Source organism: Gossypium hirsutum, chromosome A11, assembly GCF_007990345.1.
Source record: "Gossypium hirsutum isolate 1008001.06 chromosome A11, Gossypium_hirsutum_v2.1, whole genome shotgun sequence".
Classification (NCBI taxonomy): domain Eukaryota; kingdom Viridiplantae; phylum Streptophyta; class Magnoliopsida; order Malvales; family Malvaceae; genus Gossypium; species Gossypium hirsutum.
Window position 1 is genome coordinate 26,131,909 of NC_053434.1, and position 22,061 is coordinate 26,153,969.

General features: G+C 33.1%; 4 protein-coding genes across 5 annotated transcripts; 3 read left to right on the forward strand and 1 right to left on the reverse strand.

Moving 5' to 3' along the window:
• Positions 1–260: 260 nt before the first annotated feature.
• Positions 261–1,941, forward strand: LOC107896808 (protein RTE1-HOMOLOG). Of its 2 annotated transcripts, none has more exons than XM_016822088.2 (3): positions 261–423; positions 588–901; positions 1,423–1,941. In XM_016822088.2, the coding sequence occupies exons 2-3, from the start codon at positions 641–643 to the stop codon at positions 1,843–1,845; spliced, it is 684 nt and encodes a 227-aa protein (XP_016677577.1). In that variant the 5' UTR covers positions 261–423; positions 588–640; the 3' UTR covers positions 1,846–1,941. The 2 variants fall into 2 exon arrangements, with proteins under 2 accessions (XP_016677577.1, XP_016677585.1); XM_016822096.2 differs by having other exon boundaries at positions 274–423; positions 618–901.
• Positions 1,942–2,695: 754 nt separating this feature from the next.
• Positions 2,696–4,166, forward strand: LOC107896797 (thioredoxin H-type). Its single transcript, XM_016822079.2, has 3 exons — positions 2,696–2,996; positions 3,619–3,741; positions 3,828–4,166. The coding sequence occupies exons 1-3, from the start codon at positions 2,907–2,909 to the stop codon at positions 3,975–3,977; spliced, it is 363 nt and encodes a 120-aa protein (XP_016677568.1). The 5' UTR covers positions 2,696–2,906; the 3' UTR covers positions 3,978–4,166.
• A 458-nt stretch (positions 4,167–4,624) lies between these two features.
• LOC107896789 (beta-galactosidase 3) lies at positions 4,625–9,929 on the reverse strand. The gene is made up of 19 exons (XM_041081484.1): positions 9,384–9,929; positions 9,199–9,294; positions 8,972–9,084; positions 8,819–8,885; positions 8,632–8,724; positions 8,387–8,530; positions 8,129–8,217; positions 7,926–8,031; positions 7,755–7,842; positions 7,519–7,637; positions 7,262–7,426; positions 7,004–7,182; positions 6,708–6,817; positions 6,516–6,625; positions 6,310–6,420; positions 6,113–6,226; positions 5,823–6,025; positions 5,378–5,714; positions 4,625–5,292 (listed from the first exon to the last, which is right to left on the reverse strand). The coding sequence occupies exons 1-19, from the start codon at positions 9,552–9,554 to the stop codon at positions 5,143–5,145; spliced, it is 2,565 nt and encodes an 854-aa protein (XP_040937418.1). The 5' UTR covers positions 9,555–9,929; the 3' UTR covers positions 4,625–5,142.
• Positions 9,930–18,719: 8,790 nt separating this feature from the next.
• Positions 18,720–21,778, forward strand: LOC107896782 (uncharacterized). The gene is made up of 4 exons (XM_041081486.1): positions 18,720–19,045; positions 19,511–20,305; positions 20,546–20,667; positions 21,315–21,778. Exons 2-4 carry the CDS (start codon positions 20,038–20,040, stop codon positions 21,477–21,479), a joined length of 555 nt encoding a protein of 184 aa, XP_040937420.1. The 5' UTR covers positions 18,720–19,045; positions 19,511–20,037; the 3' UTR covers positions 21,480–21,778.
• Positions 21,779–22,061: the final 283 nt, after the last annotated feature.

Sequence of the window (22,061 nt, forward strand, 5' to 3'; positions counted from 1 at the left end):
TTAAAAGTTTAATATATTATTTCATCTTTTTTATGCTATGATGTATAATATGTTTTACGAATATCAAATCTCAATCACTGATTATTATTATTTTCTTTTTAATACATTAAATTAAATTATTCATATCAGAAATAAAAAAATATATTTACAATATAATCATTTTATTGATACAATATTAATAATTTTTAATTTTTAATTAAAATATTTTAAAATTTATTAAGATTTAGTTCAACATTTTAAAATATGGCAACCAATTTATATATATATATTTTAGGTATGTTTTGGCGGAATTAATCTTTACTTGATAACATATGAAATCGTACTGCAGGAATTCCCGAGAAACCAAATCCCTCTTTGACCCATTGCTGGGGCAGCCGATTCCTCGACTCTCCGGTGTATCTGCGTTTCTCTCTGCCGACTAAGGTTCGTTTTAATCTCTCTTTTACATCTGTTTCCGCTTATTTAATTCTCAATTTTCGAATCAATCATGATTTACCAGTTCCTCATTTTTCGCGCGTTTCCTTTCTTTCGTTCGATTCAGTAGATGATTTATGTAGATTTTTATCACTAAATTTAAATCCTTGTAGGAATAATTGATGTGGATTTTCTGAAAAAAGACTGCAGTTAGGAAAATTTGGCAATGGAAGAACAAGTAGATTATGATCACCGGTCGATTATGGTGGAAGGTGGTATGCAAATTGATCCAAGAAGGGAGCGTTTCCCATACTGCATTGTTTGGACGCCTCTTCCTATTACTTCATGGCTGATTCCTTTCATTGGCCACATTGGCATTTGCAGAGAAGATGGAGTTATTCTAGACTTTGCAGGTCCGAGTTGTGTCTCTATTGACGATTTCGCTTTCGGGGCAGTAGCTCGCTATATCCAAATTAACAAAGATAAGGTATTTATATACGTTCATCTTCCACCTTCTCTTTTTTTTTGGCTCCATCAATTTCCGCTTGTTCTCAAATTTCACTTCCAAGTAAGTTGTAACTGGGGAAAGGATGAGATGACATTTTTCAACTTGATTAAGAATTCAAAGGGAGGATTTATTAGTCCAATTGTTGCTAATTTGGATTTGATTGGGTTATTGTGCTTTACTTTTCACGGGTCTTTTATAGGAAAGAACTGTAAAGCCTGCAAAATGCAATATCCTGTGCTTTTTAATAATTTGTGAATGCACTTGGTAGATTTTTTGGCAAAACATTTTTGAGTATTGGTAGCTAAGCCTTGTGTAAATGACGGGAAATAGTTTGTGTCACCGAATCTAATTCATGGATGCACATTGGTTTGGTAGATTTTAGAGTACAAATTTTGAGTATTGATAAGTAAGAATAGCGCCCACGACGGGAATTAGTGCATATCTACTAAAGAAAAATAATTCTTCCTCATTTATGTGTAAACTTTGGAGCTTTTTGCTAGGAATGCAGCATTTCATATCATTCATCAGCACTGAAAGGAGATCAAGAATACCAACATGACGATCTGAGAGAGGCATTAACATGGGATGATGCACTAGAAAAGGGCATTCAAGAGTTCCAACATCGGCCATACAACCTTTTCACTTGCAACTGCCATTCATTTGTAGTAAACAACCTGAACAGGTTAGGCTTTCATTCGGGTGGGTGGAATGTAGTTAACCTTGCTGTTCTCATCTTCATCAATGGTCGGTGGGTGAACAAAACAGCAGTTTTGCGATCTTACTTGCCATTTGTTGTCGTATCCAGTATTGGACTAGTGTTTGGTGGCACAACATACCTGTCTCTGTTGGCCCTCCTTGTATTCCTTCTTGTTGGTTGGTTCCTTCTCGGTACTTACTGTTTCAAGAACTTGATCTATTTGTAGCTTTTACCAGAAACCAATGCAAAGAATGAAGGGATATGTCAATTTTTGTATGTGACATTGATGGAGTCGATAAAGATGGAATATTTCATTTACAAAGTATAGTTTTAATTTTCAATACTGACAATCTCTTTTAGCGGACCATTTGCAAATCCTAAGTCAAATTGGCTTGTAACATTGATATATTGTTGTAATATTTTTTATGTATTCAAAATATCTTAATATTTCTAAAATTTAAGATTTTGATCCATTTATATATGGATTTAATATTATTTGTGATGATGTTTTTTTGTTTTAATTAGTATCAAACATTTACCTCATCTTATGTTCATGCTTCTTTTCCATATATTTTAGTGTCATGGATTCATGTTATTTCTGGTGTTATGTTCATGTTTGTGTTATTTTCGTGCTTTAAGGGTATTGCAAACTTGTATATAATTTTTCACACCTTAAAAATTCGTTTTGTGTATATTTTAATAACGGGGCTGTGTTTATGTTACTCTTTGTGTTGTATTATATTTTTATGTAGTTTTTCATAGTGATTTAATCTAGAAATTCTATCGTAGGCAATTAGGCATATACGTATGTATCTAAAAATTATATATTTAAAACATAAGTAAGCATTTGAAAATAATATACAATAAATAGAAAATGCATTGTGCTGAAGTTAGAAGTTTTATACATATTGATCTCATCATTTAAATTTTAAATAATAATATAAATATAGATTTTTAATGGGCTTGCAAACTTTATATCAATATTATTGACTAGCTCAACAATTCTGTCTAATCTAATGGTTGAACTTGAAACACTAAAGCGTATAAAGACGTAACCGTAAAAATCTCGAAGATAAAACCAAACGTGTTGAATGGGAATATATATCCGTATGGGTACAACCCTCCTCGTACAATAATGGCAAGATCATAATTAGAACCAAATCTAGGTCTATTGCCCATTGCCAAAATCAAAACCTCAGTTTGCTTATTTATTTGTAAATAGAGCCGCAGAGAATACATTTTTTTTAAGCAAAAAGAAAAAGCAGAGCTTTGAATATCTAACCAAAAATGGCAGCAGAGGAAGGTCAAGTAATCAGTTGCCACACCCTTGATTCATGGAAGGAGCAACTTCAAAAGGGAGGCCAATCCAAAAAGCTGGTAATTTTATTTTAATGAATCCCTTCCCCCCCCCCCCAATATATTTAGTGTTAGATTTATGATTATTTTTAATGTTTCAGATAATGTGTCAGATCTGTTGTCGTTTGCTTCATATAATATTATATTTATGATTTGGTTGTTTTATATGTATAAATCTAGATTTTTCTATTCAAAAAATTCCACGATCCGTAAAGTTGAAGCCTCTTAAACACTAAAGCCATTTTCTGTTGATGCTGAAGCTTCTTCTTCTATTTTTATTTTATTTTAAAAATTCTCGGTTAATACAATATTAGTTAGTCAATTTCACATGTTAAAACTAGGAAATTTTGATGTGTTTGTTTCTAGGGAAATTTTGTTATAGATTTTGTAACACTTTTCCAATTAAAAGTTCTGAAGGACAGTATGCTGTAGTAACAGAGCAATATGATACATGTGAGTGACATTAATGAAATTTAAGGTTAGTAGCTGGTGATGGTGATGACAAATCAATGTCGTATTTTAATGGTGACGTTGATGTTTGTTCTTTGATTTTTACTCTTCTCCATTAACTTTTTCATCTTTTTTTATAACTTTAGCTTCTTCACAAACGTTATGTGAATTTGTACTTACATGGTAAATGCAGGTGGTGGTTGATTTCACTGCTTCATGGTGTGGACCCTGCCGTTTTATTTCACCCTTTCTGGCTGAACTGGCCAAGAAGTTTCCTAATGTTATGTTTCTTAAGGTGGATGTGGATGAACTGAAGGTAATGCAGATGCAGAGTTAGAATCCGCAACTAAGAAGCGAAAATGTCTGTCGAATTGATTGTTTTTTTTTTCATTTTGTTTTCAGGAGGTTGCTGCTGAATGGGATGTGGATGCTATGCCAACTTTCTTGTTCCTGAAGGAAGGAAAGGCTGTTGAAAAAGTGGTTGGTGCAAAGAAAGAAGAGCTTCAGCAGGCTGTGACAAAACATATGGCTACTAGTAGTACTTCTGCTTGATGGTGATAATTATTAGTGCTACCTTATCATGTTTTTGAGGAACTTTTTATCATGTACCTCATATTTGATTTCCTGGTACCTAGCTAAACATCTCTATGTTAAACCCTCAGTTTATTCCTTTATATTGAGGTACTTTTATTTCCTCAACTACTATATGATACATAATCATATAAAGCTTGCTTGTTTTCATGGTTGATGTGATTTTGAGCATTTTCATTGCCCTTGAATTGTATGTTACTTCAAGGGTACCTATTCAGAAACTCATTTGATCTGTTTTTGTTGCTGATAACTATTTTCAATCTTCATGGGGCTGACCATGGTTTATTTGATACTTGGGGGGATTTATCAGTAGATAATTTGTCTATATGTTGTCAATCTCCTCAAGCCATCTGATAAAAAAGTAAATGATCACACAGTTAGCTTTGATTAATTAGAAGCTTAGGTTTAGATGAAAGTTTGATCATATGTGAAACTTCATTTGGACTTTATTGGGTTGTACAGCTTTGCCAATTTATTTACCTCCTTGGCGACAAGAAGATTGAGATCGGGATACTGGGTTCTACAGCGGTCAAATGTCACCATTGCTGCCTGTTTGGTGGTGTGGGAACTGGGAAACATGGTTTAAGGATAACATTAGAAATTACAACTGAAAAAGAAGACTTTTGGATTCAGGAACTGCACATAAAACAATGGCCATACTAGGAACCGCTCCCAACATGAACCTGATAGGGGTTCGATTTCCCCCCACTGATACAAACTGAAATCACACCAAATACAAATCTCTGTTTCTCTGTTGCCCGTATATCCGGTTAAAAGTCCGGGGACACATGGAAGACATTTCACCCTTAGGGCCTAAATTGAAGGACCCTAAGAATTTAGAAACTCACTTATCTTTCGATCACTAATTTACAGTAGTCTATTAACCTCACTTAACCTTTTTTCTTTTTTATAAAATTAAAATAACTCATTGCCTATAGCATTGAACAGCGAACACCTTTTGCCAAAGCACTCCATTTTTTAAATGCTATGGCACTCAACCTAACCCTAACTAAACGCCTATTCTTTGCACTCTTCTTTTTTATTTTCTTCTTTGGTGCTTGCTTCTGCATGGTTAAATTACTAGATGCAAGCGCTATGGATTTCCTTTGTGAGTGTTTCAATCTTATTAGCCTCCCCAGTTTGGCTGTGCTGTTGTTGAAGATATCGGAGCACAAACAGCTTCGACAGACAACCGCTTCAACACGTTCGGGCATGGGTCTTGCCCGAAGTTACTGTTGGCTATGGTGACCACACATCTTTGCTTCCCTACACATTTCTGTGAAACATAGAACAGCGGAAGATGGTGAGAAATGCATTCATGCAAGTTTTAGTTTATGTGTCAGACATGAAAGTTAGAATACCTCCTCCACGATGGCATAAGAAGCAGGAGCATGGCAAGGGCCTTGCTGGTAACTTCCACAAGTTCCCAAAGGAGTTCCAAAACTGGCGAATTTAATGAAAGAGATGGATTGTCCAGGACTACAGCGCAAGTGAACTTTTGGTCTGCGGAACTGTTGTGCCTTTCCATAGCTTTCAATCTGCCAGTTCTTAATATTCGGGTGATACTCAGTGACATCGGCACAAACGCTGGACACAGATCTTTTTACAAGTGAGATTCTTGTGGGGTCTCCTCCCAGCTCCTCAAAAAGAACCAACAGATTCTGTGTAGGTTTCAACCAAGACCGAGGAACATGGTACCTGAGAAAGAAAAACAAATCATCTATTACATGATGAAAATATGCTTTCTTTTTAATAACACAGACTGGAAAGGTTTTTTTGTATATCTTCGGTCCTAAGAGTGGTTACCATCTTTGGGTTGGTTGGCCGCAACCAAGCTGACACTTCGGTGGTCGAAACGTCCCAGCATAATTACAACCATTGCAGTCACCATGAGCATATGCTGTCCAATATCTGCCTATGCTCTGCCCATTAATCCAGATTTGACCTTTTCCCATGCTCTCCATGTCCAAAGCTAACGGCTCATCACCCTCAGGTGCATTAAAATAAGCCTGCAGCATCGATAGAGAACAACTTTTAACTTTTAGGAATCCACATTTCATCCTGTAACTACTTGGTACTTTTCTTTTTTTGCTCACCTTATGCCATCTTAATGGCTCTGGTTTTTGTGCAACCAATGATGCCGTCATCCACTCAACTGAGGAAAATCCATTTGGTGAGACCAGATCCATGGCCTCTCCTTTAAGACCAACCTGTTCATAGAGGCATTCATGAGGGACACTTATTTTGGATCAACAATAAAGACATAAAAGATGAAAAAGGTTAACTTTACTACCTGGTAAGTCCATTTTTGCCTGGACAGGTCCCATTTGCCTTGGTCAAGTCCATGCAGTGCAACTGGACCTAGGATCCCTGTATTCCATGTCTCATAGTGTCCACCTACATTCTTCAATCGCCAAAAAGAATAAAAAAAAAGCCATTCCCATCAGAAAACACAACCATGCCATGGTTTTTAAACTTTCCATGCTTTGAAGAACTAACCGGTAATCCAACAGCAACACTCAGCAGTGCAATTTTGTTTGTTCCAGCACGCAGATTGACCTTCCCTGTGTACGTGAATCTCCGATTTTGCCTCGTTCCAAACGCGGAACCTGTTATCACCATTTCTTATTTCTGAAAATAAATAGGGAGCTAAAAAGTATTATCCAGTGAAAAGGCAATATAACTATGTACCTGAAAGTTGTCCATTGATAAAGACGTGTACAGCATGGCCCGTTGATTGGACAATGAGAGTGGGGAGTTCCCCTCCATGAAGGAAGGATTCAGATGAACCAATGTCAACACTGTATTATCAAACATATATTTGTGAGACATTCCCAAATTTTAAGAATCAGTAAGCCATAAAGTCTTAATTTGGATTCAGCAATGCTGAGCAGAAAAATCTGAAACGATGAATCTGACATGTAAATTATGAGCAAGGAAAAAGCAGAAGTATTCTTCAAATCTAACGATGGGCGCATCAGTCTCACCTGGTAATGTACCACAAGTAATCACTTGCATCCTTTGTGACATTTATTTGCTCTAATAGCCCGTCAGCAGTAATTGCTGAGCTGTAATCTAATGAAGAAGGATCTTCGTCATGACTTTCCCATGAGAATGTCTCAGAATTTGTCGGTAACATCTGCATTTGTGATGTCTGAACTCCAACCTGAAGAGGACGAGCAATGCTTCAGTTCCCATAGTCCTAAAACTGATCATTCAAATTTAGTTATTTGACAACATCATACCTTAGCAGTATTGAATACTGCATTCCTGCAATCAGGAAGGATGCTGATAGACCAAGGAGGCAAGTTATAATGCATGTTGTTAAATAGCACTCTTGCAGCGAATTTGGTATCATAATTCGATAGGAAAGCTGCACAATCTCCAGATTCCGATGTATACATATAAGCCTGGCAAATGCCAAACAATGACTAGAATTAGTGAAGAATTAATGATCACTTATCCACTGGGAGTAAGGGACTTTGAGAATAGAAGCAGAAACCTGTTGGAGGTCTCCAAGTGAAGTAACAATGGGATCTGCTGAAACTAAAGCTCGCTCACACATCTTAATAGCCCTATGGAGCTCCTTTAGATGACCATACTTTGGTTGTCTAATCAAACCTGTCATTTTTAGCTTGAATCAGAGGTAAGGCAATGGAGAGGACTGTGCAAATGTTCTTTCAATATTTTAGCAGAAAAAAGAAATGGAAATAAGCAAATAGCTTTTTTTTTTCTCACCATATTCATCTATTGGAGCATCATAATCATAACTGGTAGTGATGAAAGGACCTCCAGCTGTACGTCCGAAATTGGTCCCTCCATGGTACTGTTTGAATCAGGTTATCATTGTAAAAATTGCATACCCTTTGAAAAAGTCTAAGATAATGAGAAAGAAAGGGGGGAACTAACCATGTAATAGTTAACAAAGGACCCTCCTTTTTGAATGAATCGAGCAACAGCAAATGCCAAATCTTCGGCTGGCCGATGGTGAAGTGGACCGCCAAACTCTGAGAACCTTTTGCATAAATGAAAGCATAAAATATTTGGGAGTCCCATTCCATATAAGATCCTTCAAATTAAGGTCACCAAAAAAAAAAAAAAAGGAACCTTACCATCCACTCCAAGCTTCAGTCCACATTGTTGGTTTGTAGGGTTTGTTGGGTTGGAATGAATCACAGTAGAAACCATTGCATGTATTTATCTATCACAAGTAGCCATAAAAACTCCCTTAGCCATCCACATATTTACAAGTCCAAAACATGAAACTGGGTTTTGCATACATATGTTCACATTAACTAAGTCCTCCACAAAGTTTACTAACATCATATAGCAAGAGACATGACATGCTAAATGTCTATCGAATTACTTACCATCGGGTCTGGGGCATCTTGTTCCTTGCACATCACCCAGGGCACCCCAGTTTCCGTCTCTATCGCCATTTTTGCAGCCCAAGAGACGTAATTGTAGCCGACAGCCCCTAGTAATTTACTCTGTGCCCCGTACTCATTCTCAATCTGAGCTCATGCAAATAAGAAAAAGAGTAAAAAAGAAAGGTTCATATTACCATTGTAAGTTGACCTAAGATAAAAAATTATACAACCGCCAAAACATTTACCTGCGAGAGAATAATGGGACCACCTTGGGACTCATACAGGTTATGACTCTTCATCAGTCCCACAATTTTCTCAGTGAACCCTTGCATAGCTCTCTGCAATAAAGCATCAACAATCCTTAAATATTTTACTTTTAGGAAACAATGGTTTATCTTCCAGTAAAAAAAAAACAAAAGGAAGGAGGGATACCTTGAAAGGTTCATTGTCTGTTCTGAAGCTGATGCCTGGCACATATTTTAACCATACAGGAAACCCTCTGGACATTGTAAAAAAGTTTTAGACTATCGAGAAAATATAAGTTACAACAAAGAAAACATAGTTAAACAGAGATTTAGATCTAACCCAAAATTCCACTCTGCACAAACATAAGGCCCAATGCGAACATGAGCATAGAGACCTGCTCTCTGAATTGTTTTTACGAATCTCACAAGGTCATATCTTCCTTCAAAATTATACTGTAAAATGGTGAAAAGAATAAGTATTTAAAAAGTTCAGTTCCAAGTTTGAAAAAGGAAAGGTAAACAGGCTCAAAAATAATAATAAAAACAAACGGAGGGAAAATAGATTACATTTCCCGGAGATGGCTCATGAACGTTCCAAAAAACATAAGTTTCAATCACATCGACTCCTCCATCTTTAGCCTTCTGTATAAGATCTTCCCACATCTATAACAACAAGAAAGGACTTCAAAAAAGAATCCATATGCCTCAAAAGCTCTGAAATTTACAATAAAAAAGAGAAACTTCTAAAGTACCTCAGGAGTGCTTCTGGGATAATGAATTGAACCAGAAAAGAGGATCCTCCTCTGTCCATTAATCACAATGGCTTTCCTATCATAGGTAACACTGCACTGAACCAATTGACACTCCAAACACACAGCAAAGCAGAATACAATTAAAAATCTTGAAAATGAGCTTCTTTCCATGTTTTAACAGCACAAGATTCAGCCTTTTCAACTTCAAAACTCAGAAGAAGAAGAAAAACCCAAAGCTTGCTACTAGAAAAGGGTGAGAACGAGAAATGAAAAAAAAAAGTTGGTTTGAGCTGGCTGGCCTTGGAGCTATGGTTTAATGAGAGTGAAATGGAGAAGGAAGAGAATCCATTCACACAGGGTCTCTGAGAGAGAACTGAGGCCCTGAGCAGACCTTAAATTTATAAGTGACAGTGGAAAAAATGGGGTGTACAGATTTCAACTCACAGCTCACAAGTGTCCATTGCCATTATAACAATACAATAAAGGAAAAGGGCGAAAAAGAGGTAGAAGAAACAAAATAACTGACATAAAATAGGAAAAAGGGTATCCCAACAGTAAATGATAGACGGTTTATACTGTTCTTAGGTGAAGATTAAAAGCTTAATGTTAATAAGTGTTCCCCACGCGTTATCAGAATCTGCCATTTTTCAATTTAATCAACCATTTGCCTAAAATCTCATAGATTTGCATGAATAATAAAAGACATAAAAGTTAAATTTAATCCTTAATATTTATATTTCTTATCAATTCAGTCCTTATTCATTTTTAGTTTAATTTAGCTCCTGACTTTTTAAAAAATATCAACATTTCAAAACATGTATAATTGTTGTTTTTTTACTACGACTTATTTGGCTCTCTAACTTTATAAAAAAAAAGTCATTAGTCTTCCATTAATTTTTCACCTTTTTTTAGCCCTTAAACTTATATATTTTTGTCTAATTATCTCAAAATGGATGGAAAATTCAACTTTGCAAATGTGGCATATATGTGGATTTTTAAATTTAAAAATTTTAAAAATTATTTTAAAAATTAAAATTAATTAAATTTATTAAAAAGTATAAAATATAAAAAAATATTTTTAAAATTTTAAAATATTAATTAAATATTTACATATCATCTACATGACAATCCACGTGTATGCTACGTTAGCAAAGTTTCCATCTATTTTGAGGTGATTTGACAAAAAATTACAAGTTCAATAACTAAAAAAGACAAAAAAATAGATGAAGGGCTAAAATAATTGTTCTCGTAAAGTTAGAAGGTCAAATAAGTCATTATGCATTGTTTTTCTAATGAAAACACTAGCTAAAATGTTAAGTTTATAAACATGACCGCGTGTATTGCAATCTAGATGTCACATAAAATAAATAATATCATGTTAACATGAAATATATGTGGATTGCCACATAGGTTATGTCATCATTAAAAAATAATATTTTCATCAACATTTTCATTTTAAAAAAAGTAATTGGAATATTTTTAAAATATTAATCATCAAATTTACGTAAAAATAAGAAGTAAAATAATAAAAACATAGACATTAAAAGTTAAAATAAAATAAAAAGTTATATGCTTAAATGATGTTCATAAAATACAAACTTAAAATATTTCTGGAAATTGCGGTTAACTCAAAACTCTACTAATTAAATACACTTAAACAAATAGGTGTAGAGTGGATGGAACGTGTCAATTCATGGGATTAGATGAGCTCTATGTTCTACATCTCCATAATACTCCCAAAGGGACTTGTATCAACAACCTTGTCTCATACATCAATTTCCAAATTTAACCTAGAAAACTTACACACCCAACCGACACCACTCTTTTTATACCACTCCTGTTTATGGTTTGACCTGTTAATATATCCTTTGACCTAGGACATTATGGTCATAACCAAATGAATCAATGAAGGTTTTGCATTTGAGATCCTTTTACAAAATCTGTCCTTTCCATGTGAACCCAGCAGTTTCATGCAGTACCTATCACTCTCTCTGTAATATATATATGATTTATTGTGACAATTATTTGGCTTGTAATCGACAATATACCTCATATCTCACCTTTCTGGTCGTCCCAAAACAACCCTTTTAACTTTGCCCTTTTCCTGTCTCTCTTCCTTATTAATGTGTTATTTCTAAATTATATATTTTAATTCTTGACCAATACAATCTTTTAGTATCGGTTTTTTTCCATTAGAAAAAATATGCTCATGTGGTCTGCCACAATCACAAAGAAGGTTCCTTATGGAGGAAAAAACAAATAAATATATTGTAGTCAATAAATGCAGCTAAATCAACAGAGATTTAGTTTTATAAAAAAAAATGTTATTGCCAGCAATATTTTATAATAATTTGAAAAACAACCAAATCCCGAAAAATACTAGTCTTATACAACTCTGTGGGGCAAAAAAATGTGACAATAAATGTGGGTTAATAAAAACAGTGATTCCCCTTTGTTGTGCAAAATTATTTTAAATGCATCGTATCCAACATCCAAATTCCATACTACAAGGTCTATTCAATGCTTAGTTTCTGTCAAATTGGTCCCTCCTCTTCCTCCTCCTTCTTCCCTGGATTTAATATCAACTTTTAGTCGATTTAATGGAAAAAAAAATCAAATTGAAAATGGATGTAAAAAAGAAACGTATTTCCAAGTTTATAAAGTTTTGAGAACATATAAGCTAATTGAATCATGTGAATGAAATCATGAAGTCAAACTTCTTGAATGAATGAAGTTGACAGGAAGGAACATGATTGTTAAAAGAGTGTCCATAAACCAAAAAAAACTTAACGTAATTACATATTTATAAAGTAATTAGAATTGCTTAATTAAATCTTAAAACAGATAGATAAAAGTCAAAACCAAGGGTTGATTATATGGATAAGTCCCCACATGGCATGCACGTCATTTAGTAAGTAAACTAAGAAATAATTTTAATTAGCCACCAAAGCCCTCAATGCCTCTTCTGGTTTTTTTTCTTCTTCAAACTTACTTTACCTTTTCAACACCGAGATGAGCGGAAAATGAAAGTGCCATTAGTCCCCATTTCTCACTTCCAATCCCAAGCGCAGATTTAGGACCATTTGGTCACCAACTGCCACACTGTTGCTCATTTTATATTACTCATCAATGCATATGCCTTTTGAAAAAATGATTTATAATTTAATTGATACCTTATTTAGGGCAGCAATGAAATGGGTTTTCTTTTTTCCAACTCATTATGTCAAGTTTTCATGCTCCTTGTCCTGGTGAATGCTGTCTCACAGACTGTTAGCAAAATTATAATGGGTTTTTTTTTTAAATATGTTGTTAATTGATCACACCATTGATTGTTTAATTGTTGCATCATGGTTTATGCTTAGCCTGCTTAAATGCTGATGATGCATTGGTCCAAGCATTAAAATTGATTAAGTATAAGTGGATTAAACTGACTTGGATTTGCCTGATTTGCTGCCATGAACTTGATTAACCATTTTTTTTCCTTAAAACGTCATTTTCAATTTTAGTGACTGAAAAGTACTATCCCCAAACTCTTAAGCTGGACAGCATAAACGAGTCGCTAACCCCCTTCTAATGCAGTACCAGATTATGTAAGGAAAAAAAAGAAAAGAAAAACTTCTAAGATTGAGGGCTTGAGTCTTCATCCATTCTATTTTGTATTAATATATAGTATACTTTTGTGATTGTGAAATTTTTCCTTATTTGCAAGGATATCAATATCCTGACAGGTGCATGTTTCATAACATATGAAACTCCCACATATATGAAAATATGATTTGGCTCTTGAAAAAACAAGTTACATCAAATGTTACTTCATCAATCAAAATGCCTTCCCTGCCACGTCCTATATACAACCTATGTCAATTATTGGAGAATCTACTAGGGAAAACCTTATGGGTTGTGGCCTAATCTACTCTGTATATACACACCTCATTGATGGGCATAACTATCTCTGGTAACAAGATTGTGAATTTGAATCCAGTGTCCTTTTATTTCTTTCATCTAATAGGTGACACATATAACTAACTACCACTATCTCAGCAACTAAATTAAAGCCTTTAATTAAGTAGCAATAATGGAATGATCACCACCAATATTTTTTCCTTTCTTTTTACTAAACAAAGTGAAAGTTTGGTTGGGAGAGGTGGCCTACGCACAAACCTAATATTCAATTACGTCTCCTAACTCTGCATTGAGCTCATCACTGCTGCAACTCATATTGTACATAATTCGGCACTCACTTTTTATTAAAGACAAGAGACACCAGGACCAGCTTTGCATAATTTTGGTCGACTAAAGATTTTTGCTTACCCAACTCTCAGTTCATCCATGCAATGCTTCACTTATTATTAACCTTCTATATTAAAATTTATGAATTCTATAAATCTTCATTGTATGCTTCAACTGAGCCCACTTCCTGGAGTTTGTCTTTGGCCCCTTCTATCAAATATTTAATGTCATCAATTGCATAATTCAAGGTCTGGGTACTTATGGATATAATCTTAGCATACCCCCGGGCCCCCCTCCATATTTTTCTTTTCTTTTCCTTTGTAATTTGTAAAAGGAAAAAAGAATCCGACTCTTTATAAACAGACAAGTTTATGATTGAGGTAAATTTCAAAACTTTTATATTATTAACCTATATTAGATATATTCACTTACAAATATACATATAGTAGGGTTATACGAGGGGTGAAATAATTTTTTTAAAGGGTGGAAATTAAATTGTAATTTTTACGATAATAAAAATATAATTTTAGTATTTTAATAGCCTATTTCTTTATAATCTTTAAAGAATTAAATCAAATTTTTATTATTTTAGGGAGGCAAAGTGCAATTTTACATTTACTATTTTAAAATTTTAAAAGGCCTAAATAGTTAATTTTCCATTTTAAGGGGGGTTAGGCCCTACCAGCCCCCTAGCTACGCCCCTGGTTATACGATAGATATAATTAAAAATTTAGCCCTTAACATTTACGTCTTTTATAGATCTGATCATTATTCTTTGTTTGAGCTAAATTTGATTTTCATCTTTTCAAAATTAGTCAAATTACCCTTTTTTTTAATAAAAATGATGACTAAATTTTTTTGACGATATTGGCATGCAGCCAACATGGTAGTCCATATATATTTTATACTAACATGGTACTATATATTTTATATGTTACGTTAATAGATAATTTTAAAAAAATATATAAAAGTATTTTAAAAAATCTAAAGAAACTAAAATAAATCTATAAAAATTCAAAAAAAATAGTTTAACGTACATGTGAATCATCATGCTGGTTACGATGTTTAAAAATTTAACATTTTAATTAATATTTTTGTTAAAAATATAATTCTAACTCTATTTGAAATATTAATAATTTAATTTAATTTTTTTAGAAATTGAAGGTGAAATTTAATTAAAAAAGCCTAAAGTTAAATATTAAATTTAGCATTGACAATATTAAATAACATGTAGGATGGTATTTTTGAGGAAATATGTAATGTAAAAATAAAATGATAAAATTGAAAGGAAAGGAATGTAGCATGAATCTAGGAATCCACAAGATTCCAGTCGGTTGAAGCGGTAAACACAAAAAAGAAGATAGTGAGGCACAAACTTTTAGGAGCGTTAATTATGATTAGTGTTAGAATTTATGAACCGTTAAAAACAAAGACACGTTAGAATAGTTGATGGACGGCAAGGGCGCCAAAGATAACCATTCCCTCCTTGATTTTGATTGGTTGGCGACACGTGAAATCATCACCATCACGTACATCAAATCGAAGATCGTTTTGGTGCGTGCTTGTCGTGGGCCCCCTTTTTTTCTTCCTCATAGCGTCGGTCACGTGCCGCGCGTGACCCTTCCTTTTTTAGGATCAAAATGATGAATTTATATTAAGAAAAAGAACATGCGGAACGGCGTGAAGGGTCGTTAGTTGTTCCCTCTACTTTCTGAGAGCAACCTTTTTCCGTTAACGTCGGTGGCAAGGATTCCGTCATTATGCAAGTTGTCGAATTTGCCCCTACCGATTCCCGGCTTGGAATATTCTTGCGAGGTACAGAAATGGGATTGTCTGCTTTGAAATTAGGTGTACTTGGTACGAAATTTCTGAGCAAATCTTTTTACATATAATGGATGATGGGGCATGTGTCCCTTAAATTAAGGGTAAGGGGACCAAAATGGCTGAGGATCTATGCCGGGTGGCGTCGCATATATTTCCGCCACGTCTTTAGATTTGGTACGTTCGGTGAGCTTTGTAATGGACTTGTCGCTTTCTACGTTGGGAAACGAAGGGGAAATATATGAGAAACCTCGAAACTTCGTTGGATGTTTTCGTTGGGTTGTACAAATGATAAATCCAAAACTCAAAATTCTAAACATAATATCAAAATCAACACCAATGATTAATGGTTACATTTTGTGATTAGTGTGATATTATTAATTTTTATCCTTTTTTAATTTTATTACTAAATGATAATTGTTAAAATTTGTTATTTCTAAAATATAATATAATAAACATATTATCATATACGTAATATCATGTTTGTTTATTATTTTCACGTATTACACTTAAAAGGAGTTACTTAATAGATTTAATGATGGTCATTTATTTCAAAATTTAAAAAATATAAATATTAATAATGATCTAATTGAAGAATATAAACTAAATATAAAACTTTATGTAAAGTACAAGACTAATAGAAAATTTTAATCAAACGAATTTAACCACTTGTGCTTTGTTTTGGGACTAAAAATTCAAAATTCGATAAGTATGAAAATTAAATTTGTCAAATTTGAAAAGTATAAGGGCTAAATCTGTCCAAATTAAATAAAGAAACTAAATACATAACTTTACGCAAAGTATTGGGACTAATAGTAGAATTTCACCGATGATTAATTATTTTTATAACTTTTTAGGGTAAATATACATTTTGGTAACTACATTTGGTTTTAATGTTCATTTTTATACCTACATTTTTTTGCGTGTTCAAATTTAGGGGGTGAACGAATATCGAATAGTATAGAATAAAAAAAATTCAAGTTAATTGAGTTGACAAATCCTATTTTATCATCCTAACTCAATTTGAAATTTTCTCGAATTGAGTCAAGTGAGATGATATTTGAATCGAATATATTTGTTCGAGTTAAATTAAAAAAATGACTTTGGGTTCTTGTAGCCACTGCCACCTACCGTAATCAATTTTGTTATTAAATTTCATCTCCTCATAATTTATTTATTAATCTTTTATATACGGGTTAACTTCTTTTCTTGCTTAGTTGCTTCAATTATCTTATGATTCTTGTCACTATGTATTTTGAAATTAAAAAATATATATTAAAAGTAAAAAATATGATTTTTTTTAATAAAAGTTATTTTAAAGATAAAATGTGAAATTGGTATCAATAAAAAATTTTAACACGAATATTTTATGACATCATCAATAATTTAATTTTAACATAAATTGATAAAGACTCAACATGATTAAACAGTTCAATAATATAAATAGTATAATATGTGAAATTTAATTTAAAAATATAAATAGTAGACATAATTAAAAAAAAAGTTTTGGGGTTTGGGAGAAGTAAACATTTTGGAGGAAAGCAAAAGGAAAGAAAATTAGGCTTTGAGGGATGTAAAAATTTTGTGAGGAAATAAAAGAAAAGAAGTTTTGGGGTGGTAAAATTTCTTTGGGAAAAATGAAAGGGTTTGAAGGGGGTAGAGGGAAGGAAAGTAAAAAATTTAATATTTGATTTATTCGAATTATTAAAGTTGTTTAAATTAAAAAATTAATTCAATTTGAAATTGAAATTCGAAAAAGAAATTCAAGTTGATTCAATTAACTCAAATAATTAAAACTTTTTTTCAATTTTTTCGAGTCGAATCGAATTTTGCTCACTCTTATTTAAATTGATACCTATGTTTAGTTTCTATCATACAAAATAGTACTTGAAACTAAAGGTGTTACCTTTATCTATGTAATCCAACGAATATTTAACGTGTAATCCAACGAATATTTAAGATGTGATGTCATCATCAAAAATAAAAAAATTAGTAAAATTTTTTTATATTATAAAGATAATATTTATATTTATAAAAATTATCATATTATCTAAAAAATTACAAATTTTAAAAATTAATAAAAAATAGATTTCATTAACTTATTTCTGAAAAATTAATTTACTCTTTTAAAAAAGTATACAACATTTTTTTCAAAAGGATGCGTGTTTAGATACCAAATACTAATTTCAGATTGGGATGCCACATTCGCATGCGTGTCCGATTTCATGTTTTGTAAAGAAAATATTCTATGTTTTTAATTTTGGACAATAATTTTTAAAAAATATATACTCAGAAGAGGTTATAATTTCAATTTAAATCTTGAGTTGAAGATAAATACATATGAGTTTTTTTTTTTGTTTGAACTATGTAATTAAAGGTAAATATGTAATTTTAAACAAAAACCTTTTAAATTTAATTGATTTTGATTTTTCAATAAAAAATATATTTGATTTTTATAATTTATATTTTTTATATATATTTTAATTTATTTTAGATTTTTAATAAATTTTAGATAATGATATCTTTGTGACATTATCATTTGCCAAGTGTCAAATATAGAATTTTTGGGTGCCAATTAGTTATTAGAAACAACATGAAAAGTTAAATAGCCTTAGTCTTAAGTATTATTTTGTATAACAGAAATGAAACAAATATCAATTTTAAGAAAAAAATATATACGTATCAAAATAAATATTTGTGCAAAACTTATATATATATATAAAAGGATGTAATTCACTAAGATGTTGTGTTGAGTATATAATTTATAACGGAATATTTTTTTTGGGGGGTGATTTTAGTACTTTCCAAGTGTTTTTTTTTATATACACAAACCCATATCTCAAAGTTAGGACACAGAAAAAGCATTCACCAAGGAAATTAATTAGTCGAAAAGCCTAAAACAAAGGAAAATTTGGCATTACCCCACTCATCTTTCTCACAATGTTGATGTTAGATTGAAGCCAAAAATCATATATCCGGCATAGTTGGACGGATTTTACTAACAACGGTCTTTAAAATATTGTGCCTTTTAGTTCTTTTTAATCTTTTACCACATGGCTGACACATTAAATGGGAAAAAATTGTCAACAAGTTCATCATTGGTTTTTCACATGAGCCCTAATTAAGAATCATGTGATCCCAAATTTGATTCAATAGGGCCGATGTTACAGTTAGTAGTTACATGTCTTTTACCTTTTGCCTTTGCAAACCCATATACCTTCACAGCCAAGACTTCCTCGTCATCATATATATATTAAGGGTCACTTTTTGAGCACGTCATGATCCAAGCATGACAGTCTTTGTGTTCTTTTTTTCTCTCCAATATATATGTTATGCTTTGAAGGCGGGGACCTCGATGTTGCCAGCTTTACTTATATATTTTGGGTTTTCGTGGCCCATAAATCTCACTTTCTTAAGGCCTTAATTCTTCTCTTCATCAACACTAATTTTCTTTTGTGTTCCCTCAACTTTTGTTTTTGTTATTGTCAAAGTTTATATATATTGGATTCCTTTTCCTTTTTGCACTTTTATCGGTTATGGCGGGCCATTGCTCTTCATTTTCTTTAACGGTAAAAAAGATGGCGCCAGCGCCAATTTCTCTTAACCTGAGGGTATGGGTGCTTTTCTTCACTTTTAATATAAATTAAGGTTAATATGCTATTTGGTACATGTGTTCAGTTTTTATATTCAATTTAGTATTTAAGTGTTTTTTTTTATCTCAAGTTGGTATCTAAGTTTGGTTACAATGCGTCCTTTGGTACTTTAGTTATTTATTTATTTATTATTATCCTACATTAATTTGGCTTAAATATTTAATCCCCCAATTATGTACCTATACTTTTTTAAGTAGAGGATACAGATCAAACATTTACTGAGTTACGTAATGTTATTTGGTCTAGATACTAAATTCAAGTATGAAATAATAATGATAAGCTTTAGTGGAGTCGTTATCAAAATCGATACCTACATACATAAATTCATTGGTTTGGATGTTAGTGTTTTTGATTTTGAATTTCTCCAAACATAAACTTTTTCGACCATCTTTTCTTGATTCTTAATCTCGAATATGTTTGAAGGTTTTGATAGGTTAGGTTGTAGTTGCATTTACAATTAAACCGGTGAAGGGGTAAAGTGGGTTGAAGATGAAGGAGCTAAAATTCTGCAAACTCAGCAACAAAGAGAAACTTTAAGGAACCAACCAACAGACAACTGTATTCAACATCCTTGTCTCTCACATCATTGCATTCAACTTTCATTTTATCCTGTTTAATTTCACACGTCACTCTCTTTCAAAGAAAATAAAAAACTTGAAATGGTCTGGTTGGTTCAGATCAGATCAACCTAATCCCAAACCAATCTAACACAACCAAGTTCATTGTATTTACTGAAAAGGCCTCTAGTCAAAGCTGGGTCAAGTGGGCTCTTAGTTGGAAAATTAAAGAAAAACGAAAGGGCCTCAATGTCAAAGCTTCAGCCCAATTTCTTCGTCTCTTTTCTTCTTCGCCAACCCTGTTTTACAAGCTTGCTGCCTCCACTCTGCTCAAAAAAACAACCCCTTCCTCTTCTCTTGTCCTTTAAACGTAACAATTTCATGATCTAGAAAATGGGATTTGGGGCTTTAAGAAGTATCGTTCGACCACTATGTCGGACTCTCCTATCCCAGGCTTCCCCTGCTTCTGGAACTATGTCGACTCTCCCCTCTTATTTGTGCCCAAAACCCTGTTTGAATTCCCTTTTGTGTGGGTCTATTTACCGCCAATCTCCATGGATCGCGATGTCCAATCAGTTGCATAGCTTAACTGATACTCGTTTCCCAAAGAGAAGGCCTCAAGACAAGCCACGCCGAAAAAGAGCCAGCTTGAGACCACCTGGTACCTCACTTAACATCCCTTCATTTTGTCTTTCAATTTTTAATTAATTTACCTTTTCAGGATTCATATTTGCGATTTTTTTGTTCCTAACTAGTAGGGTTTATGTGCAATTAGGGTTTTTAGAAATCATTTTTTTCTCCCCTTAGAATATGCCTAATTTAACAAAAGAAAATACCCAAAGTTATTGGTGAAACAAATGGGGAAAAGAACCGGGAAATGCTAATGAATTTTAGAATGCAGGGCCATATGCATGGGTGAAGTATACACCAGGGGAGCCTATTCTTCCAAATAATCCTAATGAAGGGAGTGTCAAAAGAAGGAATGAGAAAAAGAGAATGAGGCTGCGCCGTGCGTTTAAATTGGTTTGTTTTCCATAAATCACATTGAAAATAGTTCTACTGATATGAGATTCGCATGGCAATCATCAAATTTGTAGTGTGTTTGGTTTTTGTGGAATTAAATAGGAACACAATGAGGAAGGAAGTGGCTTATGTTGCATGCATTATCAACCATTTTTCCTTTTAAGTAGAAGTTGCATCCAAAACTCCTATATCCATCTGAGTATAGTAATGCTGACTTGAAATTAATGGTTGGATTTTGAAACTACAATCTGCTTAACTGGTTACCTTGTCCGATATATTTAGAAGAAATCATGAAGTTATATCTTTGATAAATGTTGCCTGTAAGTAACCTTTTAGTTAGTCAATAGAGAGTTTGGGGCTTGAAATGAGGAATAGGTTCATCAGTGTGTAAGTTATTGAGAGAAAGTTTGTCCTAATACTTGCAACTAGTTTATTTCATGTAAAAACCAGCATTTGATTGACTACTACATTGAAACCTGTCTTCGGTTGGTAATTCATATTTTCAAAATTTGCCTCTACGATTGCTTCCTGAAGGTTGCATGGTTTCACAATTTCATAGGACATGAAATATAATGCACATTTTTTTCTTAATGTCTATATACTTGATTATGGAGAAAACGCTTATCTCTTGCCATTGGGTTCTACAGGCAGAGGCAAAGAAGAGGAAAGCTCAATTGCAGGAAGCTAATAGGAAGAAGAAGATTAAGCAAGTAGAGCGTAAGATGGCTGCAGTGGCTAGGGATAGAGCATGGGCCGAAAGGCTGGTGGAACTGCAGGGGCTTGAGGAAGAGAAGAAAAAGGCCATGGCTTGAAATTTCACTTGCTTATATGCTTTGTCTTCCGATGTTATGCTGATTTTGAGACGGTTTATAAGAACTTAATTATGTTTCCGTCCTAATGTTTGGTTACGCCAGCCGGTCTACAATTTAATGGCATTTAGACATCTGATGTTGGTTTCTCTAGTTCTGCACTTTTTCATTTATAGACTGGAAATTTGTATCTTTGTGTTTAGGACTAGGAAACAGAAAGGTGTTCAAAAGTTCCATTTGGCCTTGGTTGAGGACTTATTTTTAGCACAGTGAATCAAGATCTGAAATAATTTGAGATTAAATTTTATTTTATAATGAAGCTTGTGATTTCCGATTATTGCCAATTGACCTAAGAAAAGGTTATGGAAGAGGGATACAGTTTCATTTATGGTAATACTTCATTTATCATGTTTCAGGTTTCTTGAGATTCCATTTCTCACCTTTTTTGCTTTATGGCCTAAAGTGACTAAAGATACCTGAGCCACTATATTCTTTCCGACTAAATAGAATCAATAATTACAATTATATCAATCAGATTCAAGTGCTCCAAGTGTAAAACGAGATATGGTGTTGTCAATATCAGTA

Excerpts from the sequence above, each read along its gene's own strand:
- LOC107896808 (XM_016822088.2), top strand. The coding sequence starts at position 641 with ATGGAAGAACAAGTAGATTATGATCACCGGTCGATTATGGTGGAAGGT. Across the intron at positions 902-1,422 it reads TCCAAATTAACAAAGATAAG|GAATGCAGCATTTCATATCA; the intron begins GTATTTATATAC and ends GCTTTTTGCTAG.
- LOC107896797 (XM_016822079.2), top strand. The coding sequence starts at position 2,907 with ATGGCAGCAGAGGAAGGTCAAGTAATCAGTTGCCACACCCTTGATTCA. Across the intron at positions 2,997-3,618 it reads GAGGCCAATCCAAAAAGCTG|GTGGTGGTTGATTTCACTGC; the intron begins GTAATTTTATTT and ends TGGTAAATGCAG. Across the intron at positions 3,742-3,827 it reads TGGATGTGGATGAACTGAAG|GAGGTTGCTGCTGAATGGGA; the intron begins GTAATGCAGATG and ends TTTTGTTTTCAG.
- LOC107896782 (XM_041081486.1), top strand. The coding sequence starts at position 20,038 with ATGGGATTTGGGGCTTTAAGAAGTATCGTTCGACCACTATGTCGGACT. Across the intron at positions 20,306-20,545 it reads AGCCAGCTTGAGACCACCTG|GGCCATATGCATGGGTGAAG; the intron begins GTACCTCACTTA and ends TTTAGAATGCAG. Across the intron at positions 20,668-21,314 it reads TGCGCCGTGCGTTTAAATTG|GCAGAGGCAAAGAAGAGGAA; the intron begins GTTTGTTTTCCA and ends TGGGTTCTACAG.
- LOC107896789 (XM_041081484.1), bottom strand. The coding sequence starts at position 9,554 with ATGGAAAGAAGCTCATTTTCAAGATTTTTAATTGTATTCTGCTTTGCT. Across the intron at positions 8,531-8,631 it reads GTCCCATTATTCTCTCGCAG|ATTGAGAATGAGTACGGGGC; the intron begins GTAAATGTTTTG and ends GCATGAGCTCAG. Across the intron at positions 6,421-6,515 it reads GTGTTGCTGTTGGATTACCG|AATGTAGGTGGACACTATGA; the intron begins GTTAGTTCTTCA and ends TGGCGATTGAAG.